The sequence below is a fragment of the Equus przewalskii genome, chromosome 17, assembly GCF_037783145.1.
Source record: "Equus przewalskii isolate Varuska chromosome 17, EquPr2, whole genome shotgun sequence".
Lineage (NCBI taxonomy): Eukaryota > Metazoa > Chordata > Mammalia > Perissodactyla > Equidae > Equus > Equus przewalskii.
Genome location: NC_091847.1, coordinates 59891300 through 59917421, shown reverse-complemented (window position 1 = coordinate 59917421; position 26122 = coordinate 59891300). Strand labels below are relative to the sequence as shown.

General features: G+C 37.7%; 1 protein-coding gene across 1 annotated transcript in view; it reads left to right on the top strand.

The window, feature by feature from the left end:
• Positions 1 to 25056, top strand: part of LOC139076589 (uncharacterized) — a 43152-nt gene extending 18096 nt beyond the window's left edge. The window contains exons 4-5 of the mRNA XM_070579467.1: positions 11979 to 12065; positions 21202 to 25056. Of these exons, the coding sequence (XP_070435568.1) occupies positions 11979 to 12065; positions 21202 to 21364 (250 nt within the window). The 3' untranslated portion in view covers positions 21365 to 25056. The remainder of the gene's footprint in view (positions 1 to 11978; positions 12066 to 21201) is intronic.
• Positions 25057 to 26122: the final 1066 nt, after the last annotated feature.

Sequence of the window (26122 nt, the reverse complement as noted above, 5' to 3'; positions counted from 1 at the left end):
TTTTTTTTCAAGAGACATTAACTTGAGTTAGATAACAAATATCTTACAGTGTAAACCCGTACATCTGATTTTAAATCAATTTCTTGTAAAATATATTACGTGTATCAAAATCACCAGCGCTTTACTACCTCCTCAGGGAACTGATACAATTGATGTTCAGAAACTAAAAAGTAGGAAAAACTTGGTCCTGAAATTTGATGTATTTACCAAAATGTGGCACCTGTGAACCTGAAACAATTAGTAGACCATACTCATTTCTTTTTTTTTTTTTTTTTTTAGATGGATTGCTAATGTAGCAATTAAAATTTTATTCTTAACTTATTACTATGAGAAAATTTCAAATGTACAGGTAAAGTGCAAGAATGGGCAATTAACATACATATACGTCTTTCACCTAGATCCTTGCAAACATTTTGCAACATTTGCTTTGTCTTTTTCTGTATTTTTTCCTGTACCATTTGAGAGTTCATTGCAGTTCTCACCTCTAAATACTTCAGCATGCATCTCCCAAGAACAAAGCATTGTTCCACATAATCACAGTATAATTTTATCACACTGATATAACACTGTTATCTAATATACAGTCCGTATTCAAATTTCCCAATTGCCTCGATAATAATGTCCTTCACAGCTTTTTCCCTGTTTTTTCTTTTTCTTTTTTTGAAATTTTTCTGATCCAGTCATTGCATTCAGTTGCCATTTCTTTAGTTTCATTTTTTCTGGAACGTTTCCCCAGTTTCTTTGTCTTGCATAACATTAACATTTTTTTTTTATTTTTTTTTTTTTTTATTAATGTTATGATAGATTACAACCTTGTGAGATTTCAGTTGTACATTTTTGTTAGTCATGTTGTGGGTACACCACTTCCCCCTCCGTACCCTCCCCCCACCCCCCCTTTTCCCTGGTAACCACCAATCAGATCTCCTTCTCAATATACTAATTTCCACCTATGAGTGGAGTCATATAGAGTTCGTCTTTCTCTGACTGACTTATTTCGCTTAACATAATACCCTCGAGGTCCATCCACATTGTTGTGAATGGGCCAATTTCGTCTTTTTTTATGGCTGCCATACTCATTTCTTTACTGGGAAAAGAAAGAGTGAATTGCCTCCTGAGAGTGAATGGTCAGCTCTTTAGAAAGGAGCTTTGTCTAGGAGCATTAGTTATCCTGCTGAGGATAATTCCTAGCCTGGTTTCCTTTGTGAAGGCTCAGGATGAGGACCGGGTCCTGAATATTACCACTTACCCTTTTCTCCTCGAGTTATGATTAAAAGAGAATAATCATGGAGATTTGAGTCAAACAGGGATCAAGACGTCAACATTATTACTCATAAATGGCTATGTCGGGGATAGTCATGCAGTCTTTAAGACTCAAGAATAACTGAAATATATTGTTGCCTGATCTTCCTGTTAGTTGACACGTACTGTTAAGTGTCTGTAGACATTCCTTGGGAACTAGAGGTCTCAGGGCCCAATACACTGTGTTCTCATGTTCTCCCGCATGAGTATATTTAGAGATGAAATCAGCTGGAAATGAACATTAAGAACAACCTTAAAGGGGAAATGAAATCATAGCCAGGCAGTTTTTATCTCTGCCTTGGTGGTAGGGTATGTTATGTGCTCACTGTATGCAAATGTCTCTGGGCTTTAAAAAGACATTTTTTTCATGATAAGAATAGGCATAAAAAGGAGTAGAAAAAGAAAAAAAATTGCTTGTATATCTACAACCCCAATATAATTACTATTAGCACTTTTCTGTGTATCATTCTGTTTTACAAGTCTGTAAAAATATTGAAAAACTACTTTTTATTTTGCTCTTTCTAGTCAAAGCCATAGCAAATATTTTCAATGTTATAATATAATCTTTTAAAACATATATTTATTGATAGTGTAGTGTATAATATTACCCCAAATGGATTTAGCAGAATTTGTTTAACCAGTCACCCTATAATTATTTCCAATTTTTAAAGTTATTTCCAGATTTCCCTTTGCTAATATATATAATGCTGATGTATCATTCTGCATAAAACTTTTGCTCTAAAGATTTCTTACCTTAAGATAGATTCTAAAAATTTGAATTTTGGGGTAGAAGGTATATTTAGGATCTAAAGTATATTCCCACAAAATATTTTTAGTAGGAGGCAAATAATCACTTTCTCCTAATAAAAAACCTTATCAGCACTCTAAAATCCAGTGCCAGAAGGTTGTCCTGCAGAGCTGTATTTTAGGAATGGCAACAGCTCAGATGAGGCCTGTATATGGGAGTTGTATTTTGTCACGGATAATAACCATTTAGCAGCACTGCTCCCAGGAGAAAATGCTATGATTTAAACTTAAAACATAACTTTATAACACAATGATCTACAAGAAATAGTATTGTTTCATGCTTCATATATTTCAGAGGTTATACTTGGTTTTTGAATCATGTGAGGAATGATACATTCCAGAGAAAGAAACAGGAATATTTTATCAGTTACAGCTATTAAATTCTTTGATTTTATAATCCTAATGCTTTCCCCCAAAGTGGAAACAACCCAAAAGTCTATCAACTGATGAATGGATAAACAAAATATGGTGTATCCATATAATGGAATATTATTTGGTCATATAAAAAAATGAAGTTCTGGGGCCAGCCTCATGGCGTAGTGGTTAGGGTTTGTGCATTCTGCTTCAGCAGCCTGGGGTATGTGGGTTCAGATCCTGGGCATGGACCTACACATTGCTCACCAAGCCATGCTGTGGCAGCATCCCACATGCAAAAAATAGAGGAAGATTGGCACAGATGTTAGCTCAGGGCCAATCTTCTTTACCAAAAAAAAAAAAAAGAAAGAAAAGAAAAGAAAAGAAAAAAACGTTCTGACACAAACTACATTCATGAACCTTGAAAACATTATGCTAACTGAAAGAGGTAGACACAAAAGGTTGTATGATTCCACTTGTGTGAAATGTCCAGTACGGGCAAGTCCATAGATAACAGAAGTAAATTAGGACTTGTCAGCGGGTAGTGGGGGGATGGGGAGTGACTTCTAATGAATACAGAGTTTCTTTGTGGGCTAATAAAAATGTTCTGGAATTACATAGTGATGATGGCTGCATAACTTTGTGAATTTACCAAAAATCACAGCATTGTACAATTTAAAAGGGTGAATTTTATGGTATGTGAACATATCTCAATTAAAAAAAAAAACCCACAAAAAACCTGTGCTGAGCCATAGTCCAGAAACAGGTGAATTGGATCAATGGCAACTACACAACAAGACTTTTTTCCCCTAGGAAAGAAACTTTGAAAGAGAGCTAGAGCAGAAGTCCCTCAGAGAGGAGTGGGCAGATATACACAGAAATATACTTTTGATATTAAATTCTTTTTCTGTTGCTTGAACTAGCACACCAATTCTATTATGGGAATGGAAACTGAAGTTTTTTATTTCCTACTTTTATTTTTGAAACCAAAAGGGGAAGAAATTATAGTCAGAGAAGAGATGCATACTCCAAGATATCAGGGCCCTGATTTCCCCTGGCAACCACGGGCCAGAAGAAGGAAAACTTATGCCTTTCCTGCATAGTGTGACTTTGATGGAAGTCACGGACTTTTAACCTAAGGCCTAATGTCAAGGACTAGAGCTAGGAGGTAACCTCTCGGCAGCTGTGCGGGACTCTGCTCCCTTATTCCATTGAGAGAGGAAGGGACGAGTGTGGGGCCTCTTGGTGCCATACACTGGAACTTGCTGGTGTGTATTCTTGTGGGTATTTTAGCAGATTATTTGCCACATCTAAATTGAATTGTAGCCTATTTCCTTGTTGGAGTCTAAAAAACTTCATACGTAACGATCATTAGAGATTCTATATACCTCTGAGTAGAAATATGAATCTTCATAGCTGAATGGGTTAGTTTCTGGTCATTAGGGACCTCTGTAGCCACTTCAAATGGTCCTTTCACTGGAAAAGAATTTCAAACTTTTTCCATCTTAAAAAAAGCACTGGTTTAACCCTATGTATTGCCTCTACCTTCTCTCTCCCGTCATTTTAGCTGAAATAGTCTTACCAGATTGTTTGGCTGCCCCATTTTCCTCCCCTGCTCTGTTCTAGGTGAGCCACTCCTCATGACCTGTCTCTCCCTGGAAGCATCTCTCTTTCCTCAGATTTCAGGCTAGTTGGTTACCCTGAGATCTCTGATCTTTGATGGGTTCAAGAGAAGTTATACTTTTGTAGGTTTTCTGGAGTTTTCTTATTGTTAGTGTGGGAGTGATGGTCTTTTCAGCATTCTACATCCCAAACAGATTATAGAAGACACATCATTTATTAAATACTTATTTTTTCCAGTGAATTGAAAGGGCACCTATAATCTTTTAAATTCTCATTTATACTTAGACTTGTTACCAAATTTTCTTATAATTATAGCATATTTTTAGAGGGTTATTTTGGATTTAAAGATATAGAATCATAACATGTACAAATAGTAATAAAATTATCATTAATTTCAATATTTATATTCAATATTTAAATTACTTGTCTTAAATCATTATCTAGGACTTTCAGGCAGTTGTTGAATATTAGAGGTGATGGTAGATATTTCTTTTTTTGCCGATTTTAATGATAATTAATTTAGTATTTTACTATTTAATGATGGCTGTTGTGAGTTTTTGTTAAATAGTAGTTTCTTTTCACTCCTATTTACCTATAGTTTTTATTAGGTATGGCTGTTTTATATTAGTGAATGCTTTTTGACATCTATGTAGATAATGCAAATATGATTACAATAGAAGCCAAATGAATATAGAAGAAACAATAAAAATATGAAATTAATGGAATAGAAAATAAATACAAAGAAAAGATAAATAAGTAAAAACTGGTTCCTTAAAAATCAACAATGAAACCAGACATTGATCATCAAGAGCTGCTAACAGTACAAAAAGAGAGCAGACAGTGTATGCTTCCTGATACAACATCAGCTATAGAGTACTCTTCCCAAAATACTGAAAGTAAACCGTATCAACCTCAGACCCAACTACCAATTTACAGGATACACGGAAGACTACAAAGATGTTAAACTCCACCACTGAAATGCGATAAGGAAAATCCAGACTGTGGCAATCCCTAAAAAACAGACAATCTGCATCCTCAAATAGAGAAATAGATAAATTGCAAGGGGAAAAAAAAAAGGAGACCAAGAGGGAAGCCACTGGTTAAAGAGACTTAAGAGATGCATCAACCATTTTAACCTACAGTCCCTATTGGATAAAACAAGCAATCTGTTTAAAAATGTAATTACGAGAAAAATGGAAATTTGAACACCATATTTGATATTATTAAAAAATTCTTGTTCTTTTAGTTGTGACAATAATATTGCAGTTATGTTAAAAAAATTCCTTATCTGTAGAAAAGGACTACAAATATTTATGATGACATGATATCGTATTTGTGATTTGCTTCAAAATAATATAGGGTAGGGGGAATTGGATAGAAGTTAAATGAATAAACGTGACCAAAATCGGTAGTTATTGAAGTTAGCTGATAGGGATGTGAGAATTCACTTTATGCTTCACTGATTTTTATATATTTGAAATTTTAAGCAAAGGTTCCCAGGACTCTGGGGAATTGTTAAGAAGCCCGAAATTCTGCCAAATAATTAGGGCAATAAAAATGGAAAATGGATTTATAAAAAAAGATTAATAATTAGGTAATCTCTGATTAAGTCAAATATAATTACAGATATCTAGAAAAATACAAATTACCTGAAATGACCCAAGATGAGATAGGCATGTTTACACTGATTACTGTGTAAGAAATGGGAAAGGTTTTTAGAGACGATCAGAAAAAGTCACCAGTCCAGATTGTTTTATACCTGAATTCAATCCAACTTTCAAACAACACATAACTTCTCTATTCTTTATTATTTCAGACCATAGAAAAAGATGCAAAAGGACCAGAATTCATCTTTCAAGGACAACCTTAATACTGAATATTAGTAAGAATAGTTCAAACAAGAATATACATAAATATTGATACAAATATCATAAAATATTAGCAAATTAGATTCTGTAATGTATTAAGAATAATAAACCGGGGCCGTCCCAGTGGCGCAGCGGTGAAGTGCGCATGTTCCGCTTTGGCGGTCCGGGTTCGCCGGTTTGGATCCCGGGTGCGGACATGGCACTGCTTGGCAAGCCGTGCTGTGGTAGGTGTCCCACATATAAAGTAGAGGAAGATGGGCACGATGTTAGCTCAGCAAAAAGAGGAGGATTGGCAGCAGATGTTAGCTCAGGGCTAATCTTCCTCATAAAAAATAAAAAGAAAAGGAAAAAAAGAATAATAAATGATAAACAAGTGATTTTTTTTTGGTTTTCAGGGTTGAAAGATAGTTTAACATTATGAAATCTATAAATGTCAATCATTTCCTTAGCAAATTAAAGGAAAACCATGTAATTATATTAATTGCTGTTTTTCTCTTTTTGGTATTGCTGGCATACTTGGAGGGTACATTTTGGTTCAATTCTCACCCCAATTTGCAGACAGCTTCTGGATTAATCAGCAAATTTTCCAGTCCATGAAGTTGAATAGTGATGAGTAAGGAAAGGAAGGTATAGAAACCTTTTTCAGTTCCTCTAGAGGAGCAGGTTGCTAAGGCTGGCCAGATCAAGTTCAAATTGGTTCAAATCGAGCTCATTATGTAGTACACAATCATTATATGATATATGATGATTAAGATGGCTCTAATGACTAATGGAATAGATTTTGTGTCTTATTAAAATGCAAATTACCTTGGCATGGATAATATATTCAGCTTCATTTGCCAAGTACATGCAATAGAAGAGACTTTGTTAGGGAAGTGGAGAGGAGGGAAATATATTGGATACTTCAGATGGGGAGAAAGGTACATCATCAAGAAGGCAAAAGGACTTCAGGAGATCAATTTTACTGACTTCATACTTTGGCTTACGGGAGCCCTGAATGTCTGTGCTCTAGTCACAGAGGCCTCAATGGGAAAAGGAAGGGCAGATTCAGAGGGAGGGCAGACAAGAGGGATTAGCATTCAAAATGCCTCCCATGGTCCCAGCTTCTGACAGGCATTTTAATAATAGAAAGCACTATGATTGTTCACAATTTATAGATCAGGAGACTGAGTTTTACGGACGTTAAGTGTCTTGCACAAGGTGACCCAGCTATTAAAATGCTAGGCCAAATTTTAATTCCAAGTATGTATGGCTCCAAAGTCATTACTGTTTCCACTGAAATAATGAAAGGAAAGAATATTCAATTACAACATTTTCTTCATTAATGAGAATATGAGATGAGTATTACATATGCATATTATACACATCATACAAATATTTCAACTGATTTACTAAAAAGCAGATTCAGGGGCTGGCCCCGTGGCCGAGTGGTTAAGTCTGTGCGCTCCGCTGCAGGCAGCCCAGTGTTTCGTTGGTTCGAATCCTGGGCACGGACATGGCACTGCTCATCAAACCACGCTGAGGCAGCGTCCCACATGCTACAACTAGAAGGACCCACAACGAAGAATATACAACTATGTATTGGCGGGCTTTGGGGAGAAAAAGGAAAAAATAAAATCTTTAAAAAAAAAAAAAAGCAGATTCAGAAGCAGAAAATGTCCTTTTTGTTAAATACAAAGAAGAAAAATAGCCATTGAGGATCATTTTATTTCTCTAGTGTATGTAAATTTAATTAGGCAGTAAAACCAGCCAAGCCAAATGCCTCTCCTTGATAGCCAAGGTCTTACAAAGTTACTTTCTGGATATATATATCCTTTCTCTCCCACTCTCTCTCTCTGAATTTTATATAGAAATATAGATATCTACACACATATGTATACATATGTATGTGTATTTGTATATGTATATATATGCATTTGTATATGTGTGTGTGTATATATATATATATATATGAATGACACAGATATATCATCTCCCATATGTCATTTAACAAATCAGGATTTTATTTTGCATTTTTAAAATAACTGCAAATGTCCCTTCTTCAGGAAAGTCTGTCACTGAAGTGATTACTTACACAAGGGTTTGCAGGTTGGTTATGTAGTTTCTGCTTTAAAGCAGGATATGAAATAAACTAGTGACTTTTTCTTAGTTACAATTGTTTAGCTTAAATGCCTGTGTAGCTTACTTTTCTCATATATTTAATTACCAATCTATATTGGCTAGAAAATAAAATATATAATATATATAATATGTAAATACATATTATATATATGAGTATCTTCAAACAAATTATCTTAATATTTTTGCTAATTTGTCTTTGTAATGAAGTTTTAGAAATAGTTTTGGTGTGTCATTTATATATAATTTTGAAGATACTGGAAGATGAGCCTCTGTTGTACCATTTCACATTCCCATCAACAATCTCCTCAAAGCCTTGCCAACAGAAGGTGTTGTCATATTTTGATCCCCAATCTGAGAGTTAGAGATAGTATCTTAATTTTCATTTTTTGATATCAATCAGTTTCAGCATGTTCTCACATATTTAAGGGCCATTTGTGTGTCATTCAATTCACTTTTTCTATGCTGATTATATCCTTTGTCTATTTTTCCATTTGGTTGTTTCTCTTTTTCTTCTTCTTCAAGTCTTTATCTAAAAAATCAGTTAAGCCCCCTTGCTCGTAAAAAGTTACAAGCTTTTTCCCTATTTGTTATTTTTTTTTCATTGACTTTGCACTTTTGGTCACAATTAAAAAGCATTCGGGGGACCAGCCCCGTGGCCTAGTGGTTAAGTTTGGTGTGCTGCACTTCAGTGGTCTGGGTTCGCAGGTTTGGATCCAGGTGTGGTCCTACACCATTTGTCAGCCATGCTGTGGCAGCGACCCACATACAAAATAGAGGAGGACTGGCACAGATGTTAGCTCAGGGCTAATCTTCCTCACCAAAAAAAAAAATTTGGGGGAGATATAATTAAACTTCTCCATCTTTTCTTTCAGTGTTTCTGGATTTTGAGTTAGTGTCAGAAAACTACTCCACTACTGGAATATAAAGAAATTCTTCTAGTCTCATACTTGTCTTCTCTTGGTACTTGTATAGTTTCATGTTTTACATTCTGATATTTAATCCATTTGGAGTTTATCCTTGTGGACTCAATTTTGTCTTTTTCCATATTTAGAAAGTACAATCACTTCTATTATAGTGCTTGTTTTGAAAATAGTTGTTTCAATGTAATTGATATATTAGGGAACAGTTTGAACATAACACTAATTTTGCATTTGCTTATGCACAATTTTATATGTGAGAAACACTAGATGCACACCGAAAACTACCCAGCTGATCTGGGCTACACTGTAGGAATACACAAAACGCATGCACACCCACACCTCAACTGTTCACCAGTTACCTCAGTTTGCCATGTGTTTTATCATACAAGGTTGTGTTTTGCTGTTACTTCATATATTTGTAAACTTTTCTATGTTAAAAAAACAAAACAAAACACTCATTCAACATCCCAAACATGTCTAGGCATCCTGGTTCAAAAATGCTAAGCAGTGCATGCAAGAGGAACACTGTAAAACCTGAAATAGTGAAGATTTTCAAAGAAAGGAGAGTATATGTGATAACTCTCAAGCAAAAGGCATACAGGAATTCACACTGCAGACAATCAGAGGCGCCACGATAATCAAAGAAACACCTATGGCTGGAACAACTTCAAGTGCTGTGAAGTCAATAAGAACAAGAGCTAAAGAAATAGAAGAAATGGAAAGATTGTGGAATATGAATTGAAGACCAAAGTGTTGTGAACAACCTTTCTCACAATCAAAGAGAAAGCATAATCTGTATACAAAGCCTTAAACAGACATTGCCAAACCCTGCAGAAGTGACTTCTCTTTATTTAGAAGGACAGGTTTGATGATTTCAAACGTCACTACAGTTTTCAAAGTCTTCAGCTGTCTGGCGAAGCCATGAGTACAAAAAAGGAAGCGGCAAAAGAATTTCCAGCAACGAAACATGTTAGTTGAAGAAGTAGGCTATACAGTGTAGCAAATTGCAGTTTGGATGAAACAGGTATCTGCTAGAAATGCACGTCTTGAAGAACCTACATCTCAAAGGCAGAAAAACAGGCCTAAGTAGTTAATGCCGTGAAACATCACCAGTTGTGATAACCCTCCTAGCACTTCCCAGCGACTCACAGGCGGCAGCCTTTCCTAGTCTGCTTCCACAAGCAGGCTTCAGGTCTTTGGCAAGGTCGAGCGCTATTTTTATTATAGTATTTATGTATTTCTAAGCCACATAGCATGTATAAAACTGTGCTACACTTTTTATTAGATTCCTCTCTTTTTTATGTGTCACTGATAAGGTTTTTGTGTTGAACTCTAACCTATTTTTTCCCATAAGCCCAGTGGTTTTTATTGTGTGATTCTGCATAATAGGGTGATTTTTAGGAACATATATTTTCCATTATGGTAGAACTGTCTAGACATATTTTCTGATGATTTGAAATGCTGTTTTTATCTTTTACTAAATTTCTATGTGTACCTTTTCTATTTCTGGACATTCAATTTTGTTTCATGGTCAGCCGGCCTACCCATATGCCAATGCCATGTTATTTTAATTTTTGAGGCTTGGTGATATTTTAATGTCTAGTAGAGCTAGCTAATTCTCCTCCTCTGCCCACCTCCCCTCACCCACAGTTTCTGTATTTCAAGGCTTTCCAGTCCAATTTTTGCTTACATATTTTTCCATATGGACTTTAGAATCAATTTTATTAGCTCTAGGAAAAAAGATGTTGAGGATTTAAATAGAATCACATTAAATTTATGAATTAACACAGAGACAACTGACATCTTTATGATATTGTCTTCCTTTTTATGAAATATCTGCCGAAAATGTCTTCCATTTCCTCAAGTCCATATCTGTTTTTCAGAAGTGTTTTAATGATTTTTTTCTCATACAGGCTTTTACATTTCTTATTAAGTATACTTCTAGTATTTTATATTTTTTTCTTGCTGTGCTAAATGATATCTTAGTTTCCATTTTATCATTTAAATGGTCATTGTTTTGATAAAGTGTACTGATTTCTGTATATTAATTTTATATCCTTCTACCTTACTGAGTTATCTTGCTATTTGTGGTTGTTTTTCTATTGACTTTCTTGGAATTTCCAGGCATCCATTCTATCAGATGATATGGCCTTTGTGTTATTAAGCAACAGAAAGCATTTAGGGCATTTTCTAATTCACGTACTCTAAATGCCTTTTCTTTCTTAATGGCATTAGAACTAATACTTCCAATACAATGTGAAATAGTAGTGATAGTGGTTATCCTGGTCTCATTCTTACCTTTAAAAGAAATGCTTCGCCATTATATGAACTCTTGGCTTTTGGGCTGCAATACATTAAGGAAGTTTTTATCTTTTATCATTTAAATTTTTTTTTTTTTGGAGGAAGATTAGCCCTGAGCTAACTGCTGCCAATCCTCCTCTTTTTGCTGAGAAAGGCTGGCCCTGAGCTAACATCTGTGCCCATCTTCCTCTACTTTGTATGTGGGATGCCTACCACAGCATGGCTTGCCAAACAGTGCCATGTCCACACCCGGGATCCATACTGGCGAACCCCGGGCTGCCGAAGCAGAGCGTGTGCACTTAACTGCTGCACCACCAGGCCAGCCCCTATCTGTTACCATTTTATCAAGTGTTTTATTAGGACGGAGAAGAGAATTCCTGGTTCTATCTGAGCATTGTTTGATAAAATAGGCTGTAGATGATGTACAGAAGTAAAACCAGTAAGTAGAAAGCAGGCTTCTTGAATTTTTTATGAATAGTTGTGAAAATGGAACTTCTTTCGGTATATGGCTTTCACTACCACTGAATTTGTTTCCTGCTTCACTATGATGAAAGGTGGCAATTCTGAATAGATTAAGGACAAGTTTGTGTGTGGGCCTGGGGTGGGTGAGGTCTCTGAATGGGACTTTGTGATTAATAAATGTGATTAAATCCAGAATTGCATGTCAATTTTTATTTTGTCCTAGGCTCTGCGACCTAAGATTTCATATTGATAGAAATGACATCGGCTTTTTATTTGCCAATTCTACATACACAGCTACCAGATTATTAAGGTAAGAACACAGATTAAAGGAATAAGAATGTAAAGGGGATTATTAGGGGAAAGTTTACTGGAGGCTGGGACTCTGTTTCACTGTGTTTGTCCATAGTGCTTAGCGGAAGGCACTGTGGCTGCCTTGCTAAATATTTGTGTAAAGAAAGAAGTCAATTTTGAGGCAGGTCTAAAAACAATACAACTGCAGTCGTGTGGCATAGTGGTTAGTGTACAGTGCAGCACAGTGTTTTAGTACAAAGCTTTTAGGGGCAGATTTCTTGGCTCAATTCCTGGCTATACCACTTACTAGCTCTGTGATTACGGTCAAATTCTACACATTTTCTGTGCCTTAGCTTTCTCATCCATGAAAACAGGGATGATAATGCCTACTTCATAGGTTATTGTTAGGTTTAAATCAGTTTGTATATATAAGACCCTAAAATATTACTTAGCACATAGTAACTACTCTATAAGCATTAGTATTTTTACTGGATGGCAAGTTTTGCCTAGTTTTATGGCAGATATTCCCATCTGTGACCACTTTTTAGGGTGGTCAGTCTAGAAAATACAGGTGATTTGTTTTATTATGTGAGAAATTAGGATGTTTTTCTTATAATTAATATTATCTAGTGCTATTCACATAGCATTGTAGGTATAGAGGCTCAGGGAACCCACACCTGGACATAGTGGATTGTGTCATAGGAAAGAAACCTGGAACTTAAGGAAACCTGAGTCTTTTATAAAGGACAATAGGGATATTTGCCCTTTGCTTCAGAGGGCAAATCTCTATTTACTAAAGCTGCTCACTATACAAATATGCCTTAAAAGATAGTCCGGAATAAAAGACAGTGACTCTGCTCACAAGAAGTGCAGATACATGAGAGACCCATGGAGAATCGTCTCTCAATACTTATACCTCTTGATGATAACTTTTACGTATTCTGATTATTTTTTAATAACTCTTCCATGTGCAGATGAAGATGACAAAACTTGAAATTTTAAGCTCAGCCTAACAATTTACAAAGTCATCAATCTGGAATAATCACAATTACAGAAGTTTCCATATTAGGTTAGATAATGATGTGTCTAAAATGGCAAGTGGCTAATTATAAAATGGCATATTTTCACTAATATTTGGTAGTAACTGGATTCCAATAATATTATGGGAGTTACGATTCTTTTTCTATCCTATTGTCATTCTTTTCACTCTGGGGAAACTGCTTTGATGTTTTCTAAAAGTCAATCCTGGAGTGATGTGGGTAGCAGAATGACAACTCCACAAATTACTTGATAATCACTGGATATACACGTAAGAAGATGAAGTGGATGATGCTTTGGAATGAGGATTCCCAATCTGGAGGTAGCAAGACTTGAGGGGCCATAAAATCATTATTACAAATTATAATGAAGATCAAGAGTTGCCTACAGAATTGAGAAATTTTGAGGCGGCAAATAGTGCAAGTTTAGTTTAACTAAAATGGATGTGTTAACACAGAAGGACTCTGGCAGACCTCACACGGAGGCAGCCTGTCATGAACGTTGCTCAGCTAAACTCCTAAGCTTTCTCAGAGAATCCAGAAGTAGCTAAAATAATTTTTACTAATGACTAGTCAACCTGTTGCAGGGAAAACTGCCCAGACTGGTTTATTTTTTTTGATGGCTGCCAGCCAATCAGCTTACCCGAAGAAAAGTAAGACAAATGCACTGCTGTCAGACAGTCTGTGTTTTTTCGACTAGGTCTCCCTTTTGTTTTATAAATTCAGTTTTTGCTATTGTTTGTTGAAAAGTGTTTACTGACTGACTCTCTTTTATATGAATAACTTTTTGCTTGAACATTAACTAAATGTTTCTGAGTTATTTGTTGACAGTCCAAATTCATATCTCCTGCATTTATGTGTAATACTATTTTAAAGTGTATACATGCTGTTTTGTTAAATGAAATATATATGTATAAAAGCATTAATAAATTTACAGTAGCTTTTTAATGTGTACTTTCTCAATCAACAGATAATAATGGAAACAATGGCCCTTATAATAACCATTAATCAATTAGCCAGTATTTTATTTTTACTTTATTTTTTTAAAGATTGGCACCTGAGCTAACAACTCTTGTCAATTTTTTTTTCTTTCTGCTTTTTCTCCCCAAATCCCTCCAGTATATAGTTGTATATATTTTTCTTTTAGTTGTGGGTCCTTCTAGTTATAGTACTTGGGACGCTTCCTCAACGTGGCCTGATGAGTGGTGCCATGTCCGTGCCCAGGATCAGAACCAGAGAAACCCTGGGCCGCCATAGTGGAGCGCACAAACCTAACCACTCGGCCACTGGGCCAGCCCCAGCCAGTATTTTAAAAATACCTATTGTATACTTAGCATAGTCTCTGAAGACAACTAGTTAGGGATATAAGAAAAATACAAAATGTTTAAATAATTGGTGAGTATGCTATTAAGTGTGAAAGTGATTAGTTTGGACAATAAACATTCCAGCAGTTTCAAGGAGAGGTTTAGCAGGCAGAGGTCAACATGGGGCTGGAGTGATGGAGGCATTGTGGAGTGCGTGGTCATGAAAAAAGGAAAATAGCATTTTAGAAAGTTACAACCAGACCAAAGTGGCAAATGATGCTAGTAAGAAAGATGGAGGAAATGTGTGTAGTATCGGGAAAATGAGGTTTGTATAGTTTGAGTGCTGACTTTTGACAAAGATTCTCTCATTGACTAAACGCTACTCAGTTTCCCTTGAACTCTTTTTCAACTAGGCTGACTTTTGGACTTAAGTGTTTGTCTCTGCATTGTCCAATTTTAGCAAGTATCCTGCTAAGTCGGTTTAATCAGAATCCCTACCATTGGTACATGATTGGGTTCCTCAACCTCCACCATCCCTCAGGGGGTCTGATCACCCTAGCCTTCAAGAACAATCCTTTAGGATGGTTTAGCCAAAATCTCCCCTTATCCCTGATTCTTCCTGTTAGCAATTTTCCATTCACTGACCCCTCCCCTACTCTCTGTTTAGAAATTCCCGCTTGCCCATGCTGTATACGGAGCTGAGCCCAATCTCCCTCCTCACTGCAGTATTCCATCTCAGTGGTCCCTGTACACATTGTGATTGGCCGCCCCCCCCCCCATAGACTCTTCCTTACAGTGCTTTAACAAGTGTCATTGAATATTTTTTTCTTTAACACTACTCAAAAGTGTGACCCATAGACTGGTGGCATAGTCATTACCTGAGAGCTTATTAGAAATACAGAATCTCAGGCTCTGCCCCAGACCTAGTGAATTAAACCTGCATGTTTGTAAGATTTTTCAGGCTATTCATATGCACATTAAAAATTGAGAAACATTGCTAGGTGAATGGCTTCCAATGCTTGTCACTCAACCAGGACCATTTTGGTTAAATAAGAATGCCTGGAAAGCTTGTTAAAAATAGAAATTCTCAGTACCCGCCACCAGAGGTTCTAATTCAGTAGGTCTGAAGGCCAGGGTGCTAGCAAGCTCCCCAGGTGATTGTAGTGCACCATTGCCCTAAGACCCAGGACAGTATCTTCCAACTTTGACTTGATCTAGTTCCAGATCAATGATTCTCAACCTTGGCTGCACATTAGAATCACCTGGAGAACTGTTTAAACATATTGATAGCTGAGCCTCACTGGGAGAGTCTGATTTACCTGCAATGTTGTGGGACTGAGGAATCCATATGTTTTTAACATTCCTCAGGTGACTTTAATGTGCAACCAGGATTGAGAAATACCATTCCTTGTAATTTAGTTGAATAGTGTTGGTGGGAAGAAATAAAAGGAACCTTGGATTTTTTTTTTTTAATACAGAAGAGTTGCATATGAGACGGACCTTTCAGGAAGATTATTTTCATGGTGGTGTAAAAAATGGATTAAAAAGAGAGAGATGAGTGTAAACACCACCTGCAATAGAGCAGTGGAGAGCTGTTCTACTGAAGCACTGACAGTAAAAATAGAAAGATTTTGAGAGAGGAAATAATTAGAATGGAGAATTATCAGGTCTTTGACATAAACTCATTTAGTAAGGAGTATGTTCAACAATGTCAGAGTCTGTAGAGAGGTCAAGAAAACTGAAGGTTGAGAAATTACTATTGGATTGAATGGTTAGGAAATCATGGAGATTTCTGAGAATATTCAGTGAAGGTGTGGAAATAAAATTTAAAGTGTAACAGATTGTAGAGAGAATTATGGTGAAGAAAATATGGTTGTGGGGTGAGTTCATTTGAAATCCTTAACTAAGAAGACAAGAAAGAAATAACATGCTTATTATAAAGGAAAAATGGCCTAGTGAAGGTGGTTGTTATTTTAAAGAAGGGTGAGGTCTACACATAAGAGAAGACATTGAAAATAGAAAGCAAAACAAAGAAAACCTCTAATTCTTTTTGAACGTTCAAACTATGGAAATAAATTCAATAAATTCTACTTGATTGGTGGGAATATTTGTCAAAAGCTGCTATGGGTTAAAAAAAATCTCTGAGAACAGTTTTAGATTTTGTTAAAACAATTCTCATCACTTTAATCCATGGCATAGCAACACGTGAGCCGGTTGGGCCACTGCATTAAAAGTTAGATGTTACAAACACAGCTGGGCCAGAACAAGTAATATCCTTTTGTTTTGAGAATTGATCTTTCTTTGGAACCCCCTGACTGGTGGGGCTGGGGTGGGTGGAGGATCAGTACGTTTAATCTTGCCTATTTAAAATCACTTAGTCTCTTCTTTGTACAATAGCCTCTTTGGGGGGAAATAGTCAATTAATTCAAAGTTCAAACTTCATAGAAGGCTGTTTCTCTCCTCTCTCAAAGGTCTCTCCTCTCCTTCCTCCATTTCAAGTGAGTGTCTAGGTGTGTGTGTGGTGGTGGTGGGGGTTTACATTTGCTCATAGTGCCTTTCTGTTATTGTGAGTTTTGCCCCTTCTTTCCCTCATCTGGTCTCCACTGTAGTGAGGCTGATTGCTCTGGTCTAGTCCTGCAGAGACATCCTTATACCACCTTGATTTTCCACTAGTGTGTAAGTGTCCTCTGCTTAAGTCCATGGTTCTTCCCATTAGTCCTCAGTCATGGTGTGCTTGCTAATATCTCCTCTCTCAACTAATTGACCTCAGCATCACTAGGAATGAAAGAGATGAGAAGCTTACTAAAATGTTGCTTAATTTACATAACAGAAAAAACTGCAGGTCTGATGGCTAAAAATCTGACTTGAGTTGCCTTGTGGAGAGTGACAAGCTTCTACCTAGTTTTCAGACCTAAATCAGTTCACAGATCTAGAACTCCTTGATTGAAGGGGAGGCCAGGTCCTCTTGGGGAAGGATGCTGTACACAGCCACCAAGTATATGCTGTAAATCTTCCTCCAAGCCTTTCCCAAAGGGCCACTGCTAGAGTGACTGCACACTAGGGCAAAGGAAACACCTGGACTTTTCAGAGATTACTAGATATGGAATACGAACTGATGTTATTCCTGGGTACCCCTAAACCCACCGTGATCCACCAGTCAAAGACGGAGCTTATGGTGGCCAGGCAATAGATGAAGGCTTAGCCTAAGTTTGAGTGACGATGGCCAGTAGAACCTAGATGGGTTCCTTTCCCAGTTCCTGAATGCATAATTGGAATAGACATACCTGGCCACTGACAACATCTCTACTTCTTGCTGATTTGTCAAACTTTACTCCACTGAGTGTGTTGTTTATTAGTTTTTTTCCAGCTTTATTGAGGTATAATTGACAAATAAAATTGTATATATTTAAAGTGTACAATGTGGTGATTTGATATATGCATATGTTGTGAAATGACTACTGTAATCAAGTTAATTAACACATCCATCACCTCATGTTACCTTTTATTTTTATGGTGAGAAAACTCAAGACCTACTCAGAAAATTTCAGGTTTACAGTACAGCATTATTAGCTAATGTCACCATGCTGTACATTAGATCCCCAGACCTGATTCATCTCATAACTCAAAATTTGCACCCTTTGACCAACATCTCCCCATTTTCCCCACCCCCTACCCCCTGGAAACCACTGTTTTATGCTCTGCTTCTATGACTTGCCCATTTTTAGATTCCACATATAAGTGAGACCATACAGTATTTGTATTTTTGTGTCTGTGTTATTTCTCTAAGCATAATGTCCTCCAACGTCATCCATGTTGTTGCAAATGGTGGAATTTCTTTCTTTTTTACGGTTGAATAATATTCTATTGTATATATACCGCATTTTTAAAATCCATTCATCCATCGATGACGTTTAACTTGTTTTCATCTTAGTATTGTAAATAAAGCTGTAATGAACATGGGGGTGTAGATATCTCTTTAAGATACTGATTTATTTCTTTTGGATATATACCTAGATGTGGGATTAATTAATATGGTACTTCTATTTTTAACTTTTTGAGGAAGCTCGATACTGTTTTCCATAATGGCTGTACCAATTGGCTGCCATCAAGAGTACGCAAGGGTTCCCTTTTCACCACACCTTTGCCAATACCTGTTATTTGTTGTCTTTTTGATAATAGACATCTTAACAAGTGTGAGGTGATATCTCACTGTGGTTTTGATTCGCATTTCTCTGATGATTAGTGATGTTGAGCACCTTTTCATGTACCTGTTGGCCATCTGTATGTCTTCTTAGGAAAAATGCCTATTCAAATCCTTTGCCTATTTTTAAACTAGGGTTGGTTTGTTTGTTCTTTTGCAACTGAATTGTATGTGTTCCTTATATATTTTGAATATTAACCTCTTATTAGACAAAAAGTTTATGAATATTTTCTCACATTCGATAAGCTGCCTTTTCATTTTGCTAACTGTTTGCTGTGTAGAAGCTTTTTAGTTTGATATACTCCCACTTATTTATTTTTGCTTTTGTTGACTGAGCTTTTGGTGTAAGATGTGGAAAATGTAGGTTATATGCAAATACTATGCCATTTTATATAAGGGACTTGAGTATCCAAGGATTTTGGTATCTGCAGGGGTCCTGGAACCAATCCCCCATGGATACAGAGGGATGACTGTATTAGGTAAGAGTATTTCTGTGAAGCACAAAAATCTCAGAAAATGGTAGGCTTAAGTGTAAAGGGATTACAGCTTGCAATCTGGCAATGTCTTAAATTACCCAGAGGAGGTGTCAACTTGAATATTTAAGAATCTTTCTGATCTCTGTAATAAACAAGAGAAAATTACTCTGTTATTGAGGAGAAGTGATTTATGACAAGATTGCTGTTTTTAAACATCTGTTATTATTGACCCACTAGGCATAAACATTCAATGTTAAACATGTCATTCAGAAGCTTTGTTTTTGTGCTTGCCTTCTTCATAAACCAATACTAGGCATTAGGAGAGGAAAGGCAAGTTCTGCAGTTCTGCTTCTGAATTAGTATTCTATTGCTCTGTAACAAATTGTCATAAATTTACCAGCTTAAAGCAACTCTAATCTATTATCTCAGAGTTTCTGTGGGTCAGGAGTCCGGGCACAGTTGATTCTCTGCTCAGATCTCACAGGGCTACAATCAAGATGGGCTGTGCTATAGTTCTCATAGGGTTTGAAATCTTCTAAGCTCATTCAGGTTATGGGCAGAATTCAGCTCCTTGCAGCTTTAGGACTGGGGTCCTTGTGTTCTTGCTAGCTGTTGGCTGGGGACCACTCTAGGCAACTAAAAGCCACTCCTCACTGCAGGCAGTTCACAACATAACTGTTTGCTTTCTTTTTCCTAAGTCAATCAGAGAAAACTCTTGCTTTTAAAGGATAACCTGATTAGGTCAGGACAACTCAATGTAATCTCCCTTTCGATTTACTCAAAGTCACCTGATTTCGGACCTTAATCAATCTGCAAAAACCTTTTTGCCATATAATGTAATACAATCACTGGAGTGATAGCTCATCATGTTCACAGGTTCTGCCCACACTCAAGGGGAGAGGATTACACAAGGGGGACAGTCAATGGGATCATTTTAGGGTTCTATCACAGCTACTATATACTTATATGTAGAGTGTCACCTTCCTTCTTCCATTCTCTCAGAGAAACATTATCTTTCTTGTTTCATGGCATCATGACTGGTTTCAAAGGGTGAATCTGTCCTTTTCCTATGATTTATGTGCAATTCTCTTTGAATTGGTTTTATTTTATATTATGCTCTATCATTTATAACTTGGCATATTTCTTTTTAAAATGTAAATATCTTAGAAGAATTAACATATTATGCCCACGAAAAAATATATCAGAGTTCTTTTTTCTTTCCTGACATCATATAAGATTTATCAGCTCAAGAACATTGTTCACTGGTGATCAAGATGAGAGTGGGATAATGAAAGGAGAACAGAAAGAGGAAATATGGTAGCAACAGAAAATATCCTTTCTACTGCATCATTTTGCTGAGTTCTTGCAAATTTTTCTTACATATTTTTTGTCCTTAATCAGTTTTGTTGTTAGGGCTGATGTCTTCATGGAGATTTATATTTGTAATAGTGTGAAATATGAGGACTAAGTGGGAATATTTGGTAGGTGTAGGATAGTAGAATATATATCTGACATTACCTGTCTCAAGCAACTGTTTGACATTCTAAATCTGGTTGCCAAATTTTCATGTTTTTTTACTACATGGAATACATTTTCATTGTGTAAAATTTAGAAAATACAGACCAGAGGAAGAAGAAAATGACAATTAACTGGAATCATAACATCCTAAGGCTAGCAATGCTATATTTTGGAATGTCTTTCCAGGACTTATTGTATAAGTACTTAAAAAATTAAATGGGATAATACTAACATGTTTTTAAACTGTTTGCAAATTTTTTATTTTTACAACTGTTGCCAATCTTTTTTTTCTTTTTCCTGCTTTATTTCCCCAAATCCCCCCTGGTACATAGTTGTATATCTTAGTTGCAGGCCCTTCTAGTTGTGGCATGTGGGATGCTGCCTCAACGTGGCCTGATGAGTGGTGCCATGTCCGCGCCCAGGATCCGAACCAGCGAAACCCTGGGCCACCGCAGCGGAGCGCGTGAACTTAATCACTCGGCCACGGGGCCAGCCCCTGTTTGCAAATTTTTAAATAAAATTAATTAATTTAGGAATAGATACAGAAAACTATATTTGGCATACTTAATATAATTAAAAGATTATTTGAATTTCTGCTAACAGGTGTTTTATATTCTAGGTGCAGCTACTCATTGAAGACCAAGGGAAAGGACATTTTAAAGATTCATTTTCATTTTCTGCAGAAGTTAAAACCTCACCCTAGGGTACAGAGAAAAGAACCTGACTCACTTCATTTGCCGTCAGTTTATAACCCTGATACAGGCTGCACTCAGAATGGATAAATGGTGATTTTCTTGTGTTTTTGCCAGTTGAATCCCATTGAAATAGTTTCAAAGTGACATTATCATAGAATGTGCATTATAGATAGACCACAAGCTGGATGCCTGACAAAAGTAAGATAAAGTCAAATCATTTAGATTTTTAGAGGTTTTCCTTTTTTTTTTTTGAGGAAGATTAGCCCTGAGCTAACATCTGCTGCCAATCCTCCTCTTTTTGCTGAGGAAGACTGGTCCTGAGCTAACATCCGTGCCCATCTTCCTCTACTTTATATGTGGGACGCCTGCGACAGCATGGCTTGCCAAGCGGTGCCATGTCTGCACCTGGGATCTGAACAGGGGAACCCCGGGCCACTGAAGCTGAAGGTGTGAACTTAACTGCCAGCCCCCCCTTTTTTTTGAGGAAGATTTTCAGAGGTTTTAATTGTAATTTTTAGAAAAAAAATTTTTAGAAGAAAAATGATTGCTTGGTGGTAAGTGGAAGGATGATAACTCTTGGGGTGATGTGGTGTCATGATGGCTGCGGTGCATTGGATGAGCAACTGGTAGAAGGTGAAATACTGGGTAGTTCTAGTAATTGAATGATGTGGGAGAAATAAGGATTGTATAATTGTCTGACCTTTGTTAACTGTGTTGGAAGCCTTGAAGCAGGAGAATCACAGGCTGAGACAATTATCAGCTCAGGGTACTGTGAAAGCCAAAAGGGCTTCACAGCAGTGTTTAAAGTGACTCTTACCTCTTGTAGCCAGAGACCAGACTGGGACTGGAATTGAATTGCAAGGGTGGTCAAGATGCAAAAGAGTTGGAAAGAATAGCCTTGACAGGTCTCCTAAGTTAGGGTTAAGGTTCTGATAGTGTAAACTTGAAAAATAGGATGAAGAAATTGGGTGGATGTGCTAGAGAATTTTGTACTCTTAAGTCCCCTGGGCTGGCAGAAGTAATACCTACTCATGTGCTAGAGAAGAACAGCCTTTCCTTGCCTGAAGATGAAGGATCCTCAATGAAAGACCTCAACAGGGCAAAATGCTTTGCAAAATGATGCTTGTCCTCCTTAAGATATAATCCTTCCTACCCTCATTGCCTAGAAATGAGAAACAAGAGTCAAATCTGAGCATAGCTTGAGGAGGAAAGCCTGGGGGGTATAGTTTGCTTTCCAAAGAAATGCAAGATCTGGATATGATGTACCAGCTGAGACCAAGGAGCTTGTGTGGGAGTAAATCTTGAGGACATTGCCCTGGGGCTTGTGCAGAATATAAGGCTGGAAAGTGGAGAGTTCATTGACTTGGGTTCATATTCCCATGACTCATGAATTAATATACTGGCGAGGATACCTGGAGCCCATCCTAATGCCCTGCTGGGATGGCTCTTTGAAGGCAGGTGGAGAAGCCAGAACTTCCTTGATTAAAGTGTTGAAGAATGGAGTTAGAAGCTCAGGGAGGTGGATGTGTTGGAATGGATTTATTATGTGGGACTGGAGAACCCATCCTTGCCTCTGTTCTCTGGGAGAGCCCAGATAACACTTTATTCACTAAAGCAATAAGGAATGCACTGTTGAGGGAGACATTGGCATCTCTGAGAAGTTCTGTAGTAGCTGCCCTCTCTAGGCTGCACTTGACAGTTGGAGATTGCCATCTGTGGTTTCCTAGAGAAAATGGGAATGATAGGATTCCAGAATATCTGAGGCCAAATGGTGGCATCTTGAGCATAATTACTGTAACGGGCAACAAGGCCAGAGTGGCAAACAGGAGGCCTTGACCCACTGGGATCTGTGGCAAGGATTCATACATCACGGTGCTCTTGAGAGAAGAGAGTTGGAAGATCTATCAGGGTATAGCTTGTTAACTTCAATAAATGGAAAAAATTAGTTATGAAGAGAAGGCTGATGTTAGAGGGGGCAATGGAAAATAGATTCCAGATCTTAGCTCGTTATCAGAGAGATCTTAGCTAGTTCACAGATGGAGAGCCCACTGGTTGAAGGGAAGGCTGGGTTCTCTTGAGGAAGGACCCTGAGAGGCTACTTCAAGTATATGCAATAAATATTTCTCCAATCCTTACCCCAAAGGACTTATAGCCACTTATCTTATAATCATAAATTGGGTAAAGACCTTCCAAGGGGTTTTGGATAAATAATTGGAGCTAGTACTTATGATAGAGGACCAGAAATATTATCATGAGCCCTGGTTGGGGTGCAACTTTGGAAGGACAGGTGCTAAACGGAGTCCTGGCCTAAATCTGTCTCATAGAGGGTCCAACTCCTGCACCAAGAAACAAATCAGAAGTAAAACTGAAAACTGGGAGAAACTGCAGAGGTTAGTGCCACCCTCAAAGACTTAAAAAGGACACAGAGTTATTTCCACCGTATTTCCTTTCGGTTCACCTGTTTAACTCATGGAACAGTCATGTGGATTTTCGCAGATGATGGTAGACTACCACAAACTCAACCAAGTAGTGGGACCCACTGCTGCTAGGCCAAATATTTTTTCTATTAGAACAGATCAATATAGCCTCCAGTACTTAGTATTGATCTAGCGAATGCATTCTCCTCAAACTCCATGAATCAAGAATTTCAAAGTCAATTCACTTTTATGTTAGATGGACGGTGGTACACATTTACTGTCTTGCCCCAGGGCGTTATTAACCCTCCTGTTCTCTATAAAAATAAAGACTGCAGGGATTTCGATTATCTTAACATTTCATAGATCATTGCACTGGTCCACTATATGGATGCCACTGTGCTAACTGGACCTGATGTGCAAACAGCAGAAAGTACCCTAGTTGCTCTAGGGAGCCATGTTCATGTCAGATGGTGGGAGAAAAACTCTACAAAGTTTCAGGGGGCTGCTTTATTGTTAATGTTTTTACAGGTTCAATGACCTCAGACATTCCAGGATATTCTCTCCACGGTAAAGGACAAGTTATTGCACCTTGTACCAGTACAATGAAGAAAACAGGCAGAGTGCTTAGTGGGCCTCTTTGGATTTTTAAGATAACATACACTGCACCTACAAATACTGCTTTGACCCATTTATGAGGAGACTTTGATGGTTGCCAGTTTTAAGTGGGGTCCCTTGCAAAAAAGGGCTCTCTGGCAGGTCCAGGATGTAGTGCAAGCTGCCCTCTCTGGTAGATCGAATTGTGCAAGAGGCAGATAAGGATCCATATGGAGTATCTGGAAGCCTCACAGGAAAGTTGCAGTGCGGAACCCAGGGTTTTAGAGTAAGACCATGTCTTCCGTAGGAGAGAAAGACCAGCAGCAGTTTCTGGTCCACTGCTGAGCGCCAGTAGACTGAGCACCTGCTTATCAGTTGCCCAGCACAACCTGGGTAGATCACTGAGTTGTAAAGTTTGGATGAGCACAATGACAATTCATTGTAAAAGAGTGCTATGGTCTGAATGTTCGTGCCCCCGCCCCCAATTCATATGTTGAAATCCTAACCCCTAAGGTGATAGTATTAGAAGGTGGGGTCTTGGGAGGTAATTAGGTTATGAGGGTAGAGGCTTCATGAATGGAGTTAGTGCCCTTACAAAAGAGGCCCAAGAAAGCTCCCTTGCCCCTTCTACTGTGTGAGGTTATAGGGAAAAGATAGCCATCTACGAAGAAGTATGTTCTCACTAGACACTCAATCTGCTGGTGCCATGATCTTGGACTTTTCACCCTCCAAAACTGTGAAAAATAAATGTTTATTGTTTATAAGCCACCCAGTTTATGGTATTTTTGTTATAGCATCCTGAATGAATTGAGACAAATGGAAATGGTACTTTTGGGAACAGGCCCAAGCAGGTCACAAGGGCAAATAAATGATGTCAATAGGTGACCCAAATTCTGCTTTATCCATCTCTGTTGCTCTAACATATCTCCCTCATCTCACATATATAGCACTAGCTCATAGATAGGTTGGCTCCATATGTGGAACCAAATATGGGCAGCCACTTCACTATAGCCCTACTCAGGGGTGGCCCTATAGGATAGTTGGGAAGGAGGGAATATCCTAACAAACAGAAGTGTGAGCACTAGACATGGTTGTTTACTTTGTATGAAGGAGAAGTAGACTGAGGTAAGGGTATACTTCCTAAGAAGGTGGTGAATGGCTTGGCTTGATCAGGGGACTGAAATGGGGAAGATTAGAAGATTGGGGACAAGAAGGTCTGAGGAAGAGGCATGGGCTGGACATATGAGTGTGTGTGGCTCTTTCTATCTCATGTTATTGTCCATTGAAAGCATCCAACACAGAAGAAAGACTGAACAACCAGGTGGATGGAATGACCCTCTTGGTTGATGTTGGTCATCTTCTGTCTTGAGCCACTTCAATGCTGGCACAATGGGCTTATAACAGAGTCGCAGTGGTGGCAGAGATGGAGACTATATATGGGCTCAATAGCATGGAGCCCTACTCACCATGGCTGATCTAACTACTGCTGCTGTTGAATGCTGGACCTATCAGAAGGAGAGATCAGTAATAAGCCCCTGATATGTTATTGTCCCTCAAGGAGCTCAACCAGTCACTCGATGGCAAGTTGATTACATCAACTCCCTTCCACCCTGAAGATAACAGTAATTCTTCCTTACCTGAAGTGATATCTTTTCTTGATATGGGTTTCCTTACTTGCTTCTGCCACACCACCATTCAAGCACTTATACAATGTTTGATTTACAAAAGCAATACCATTATAACATCCTCTCAGATCAAGGGATGCATTTCATAGAGAAAGAGGTGTGAAAGTGGGTGCATGGCACACATCGTTTGGAAACAGCTGGATGATTAG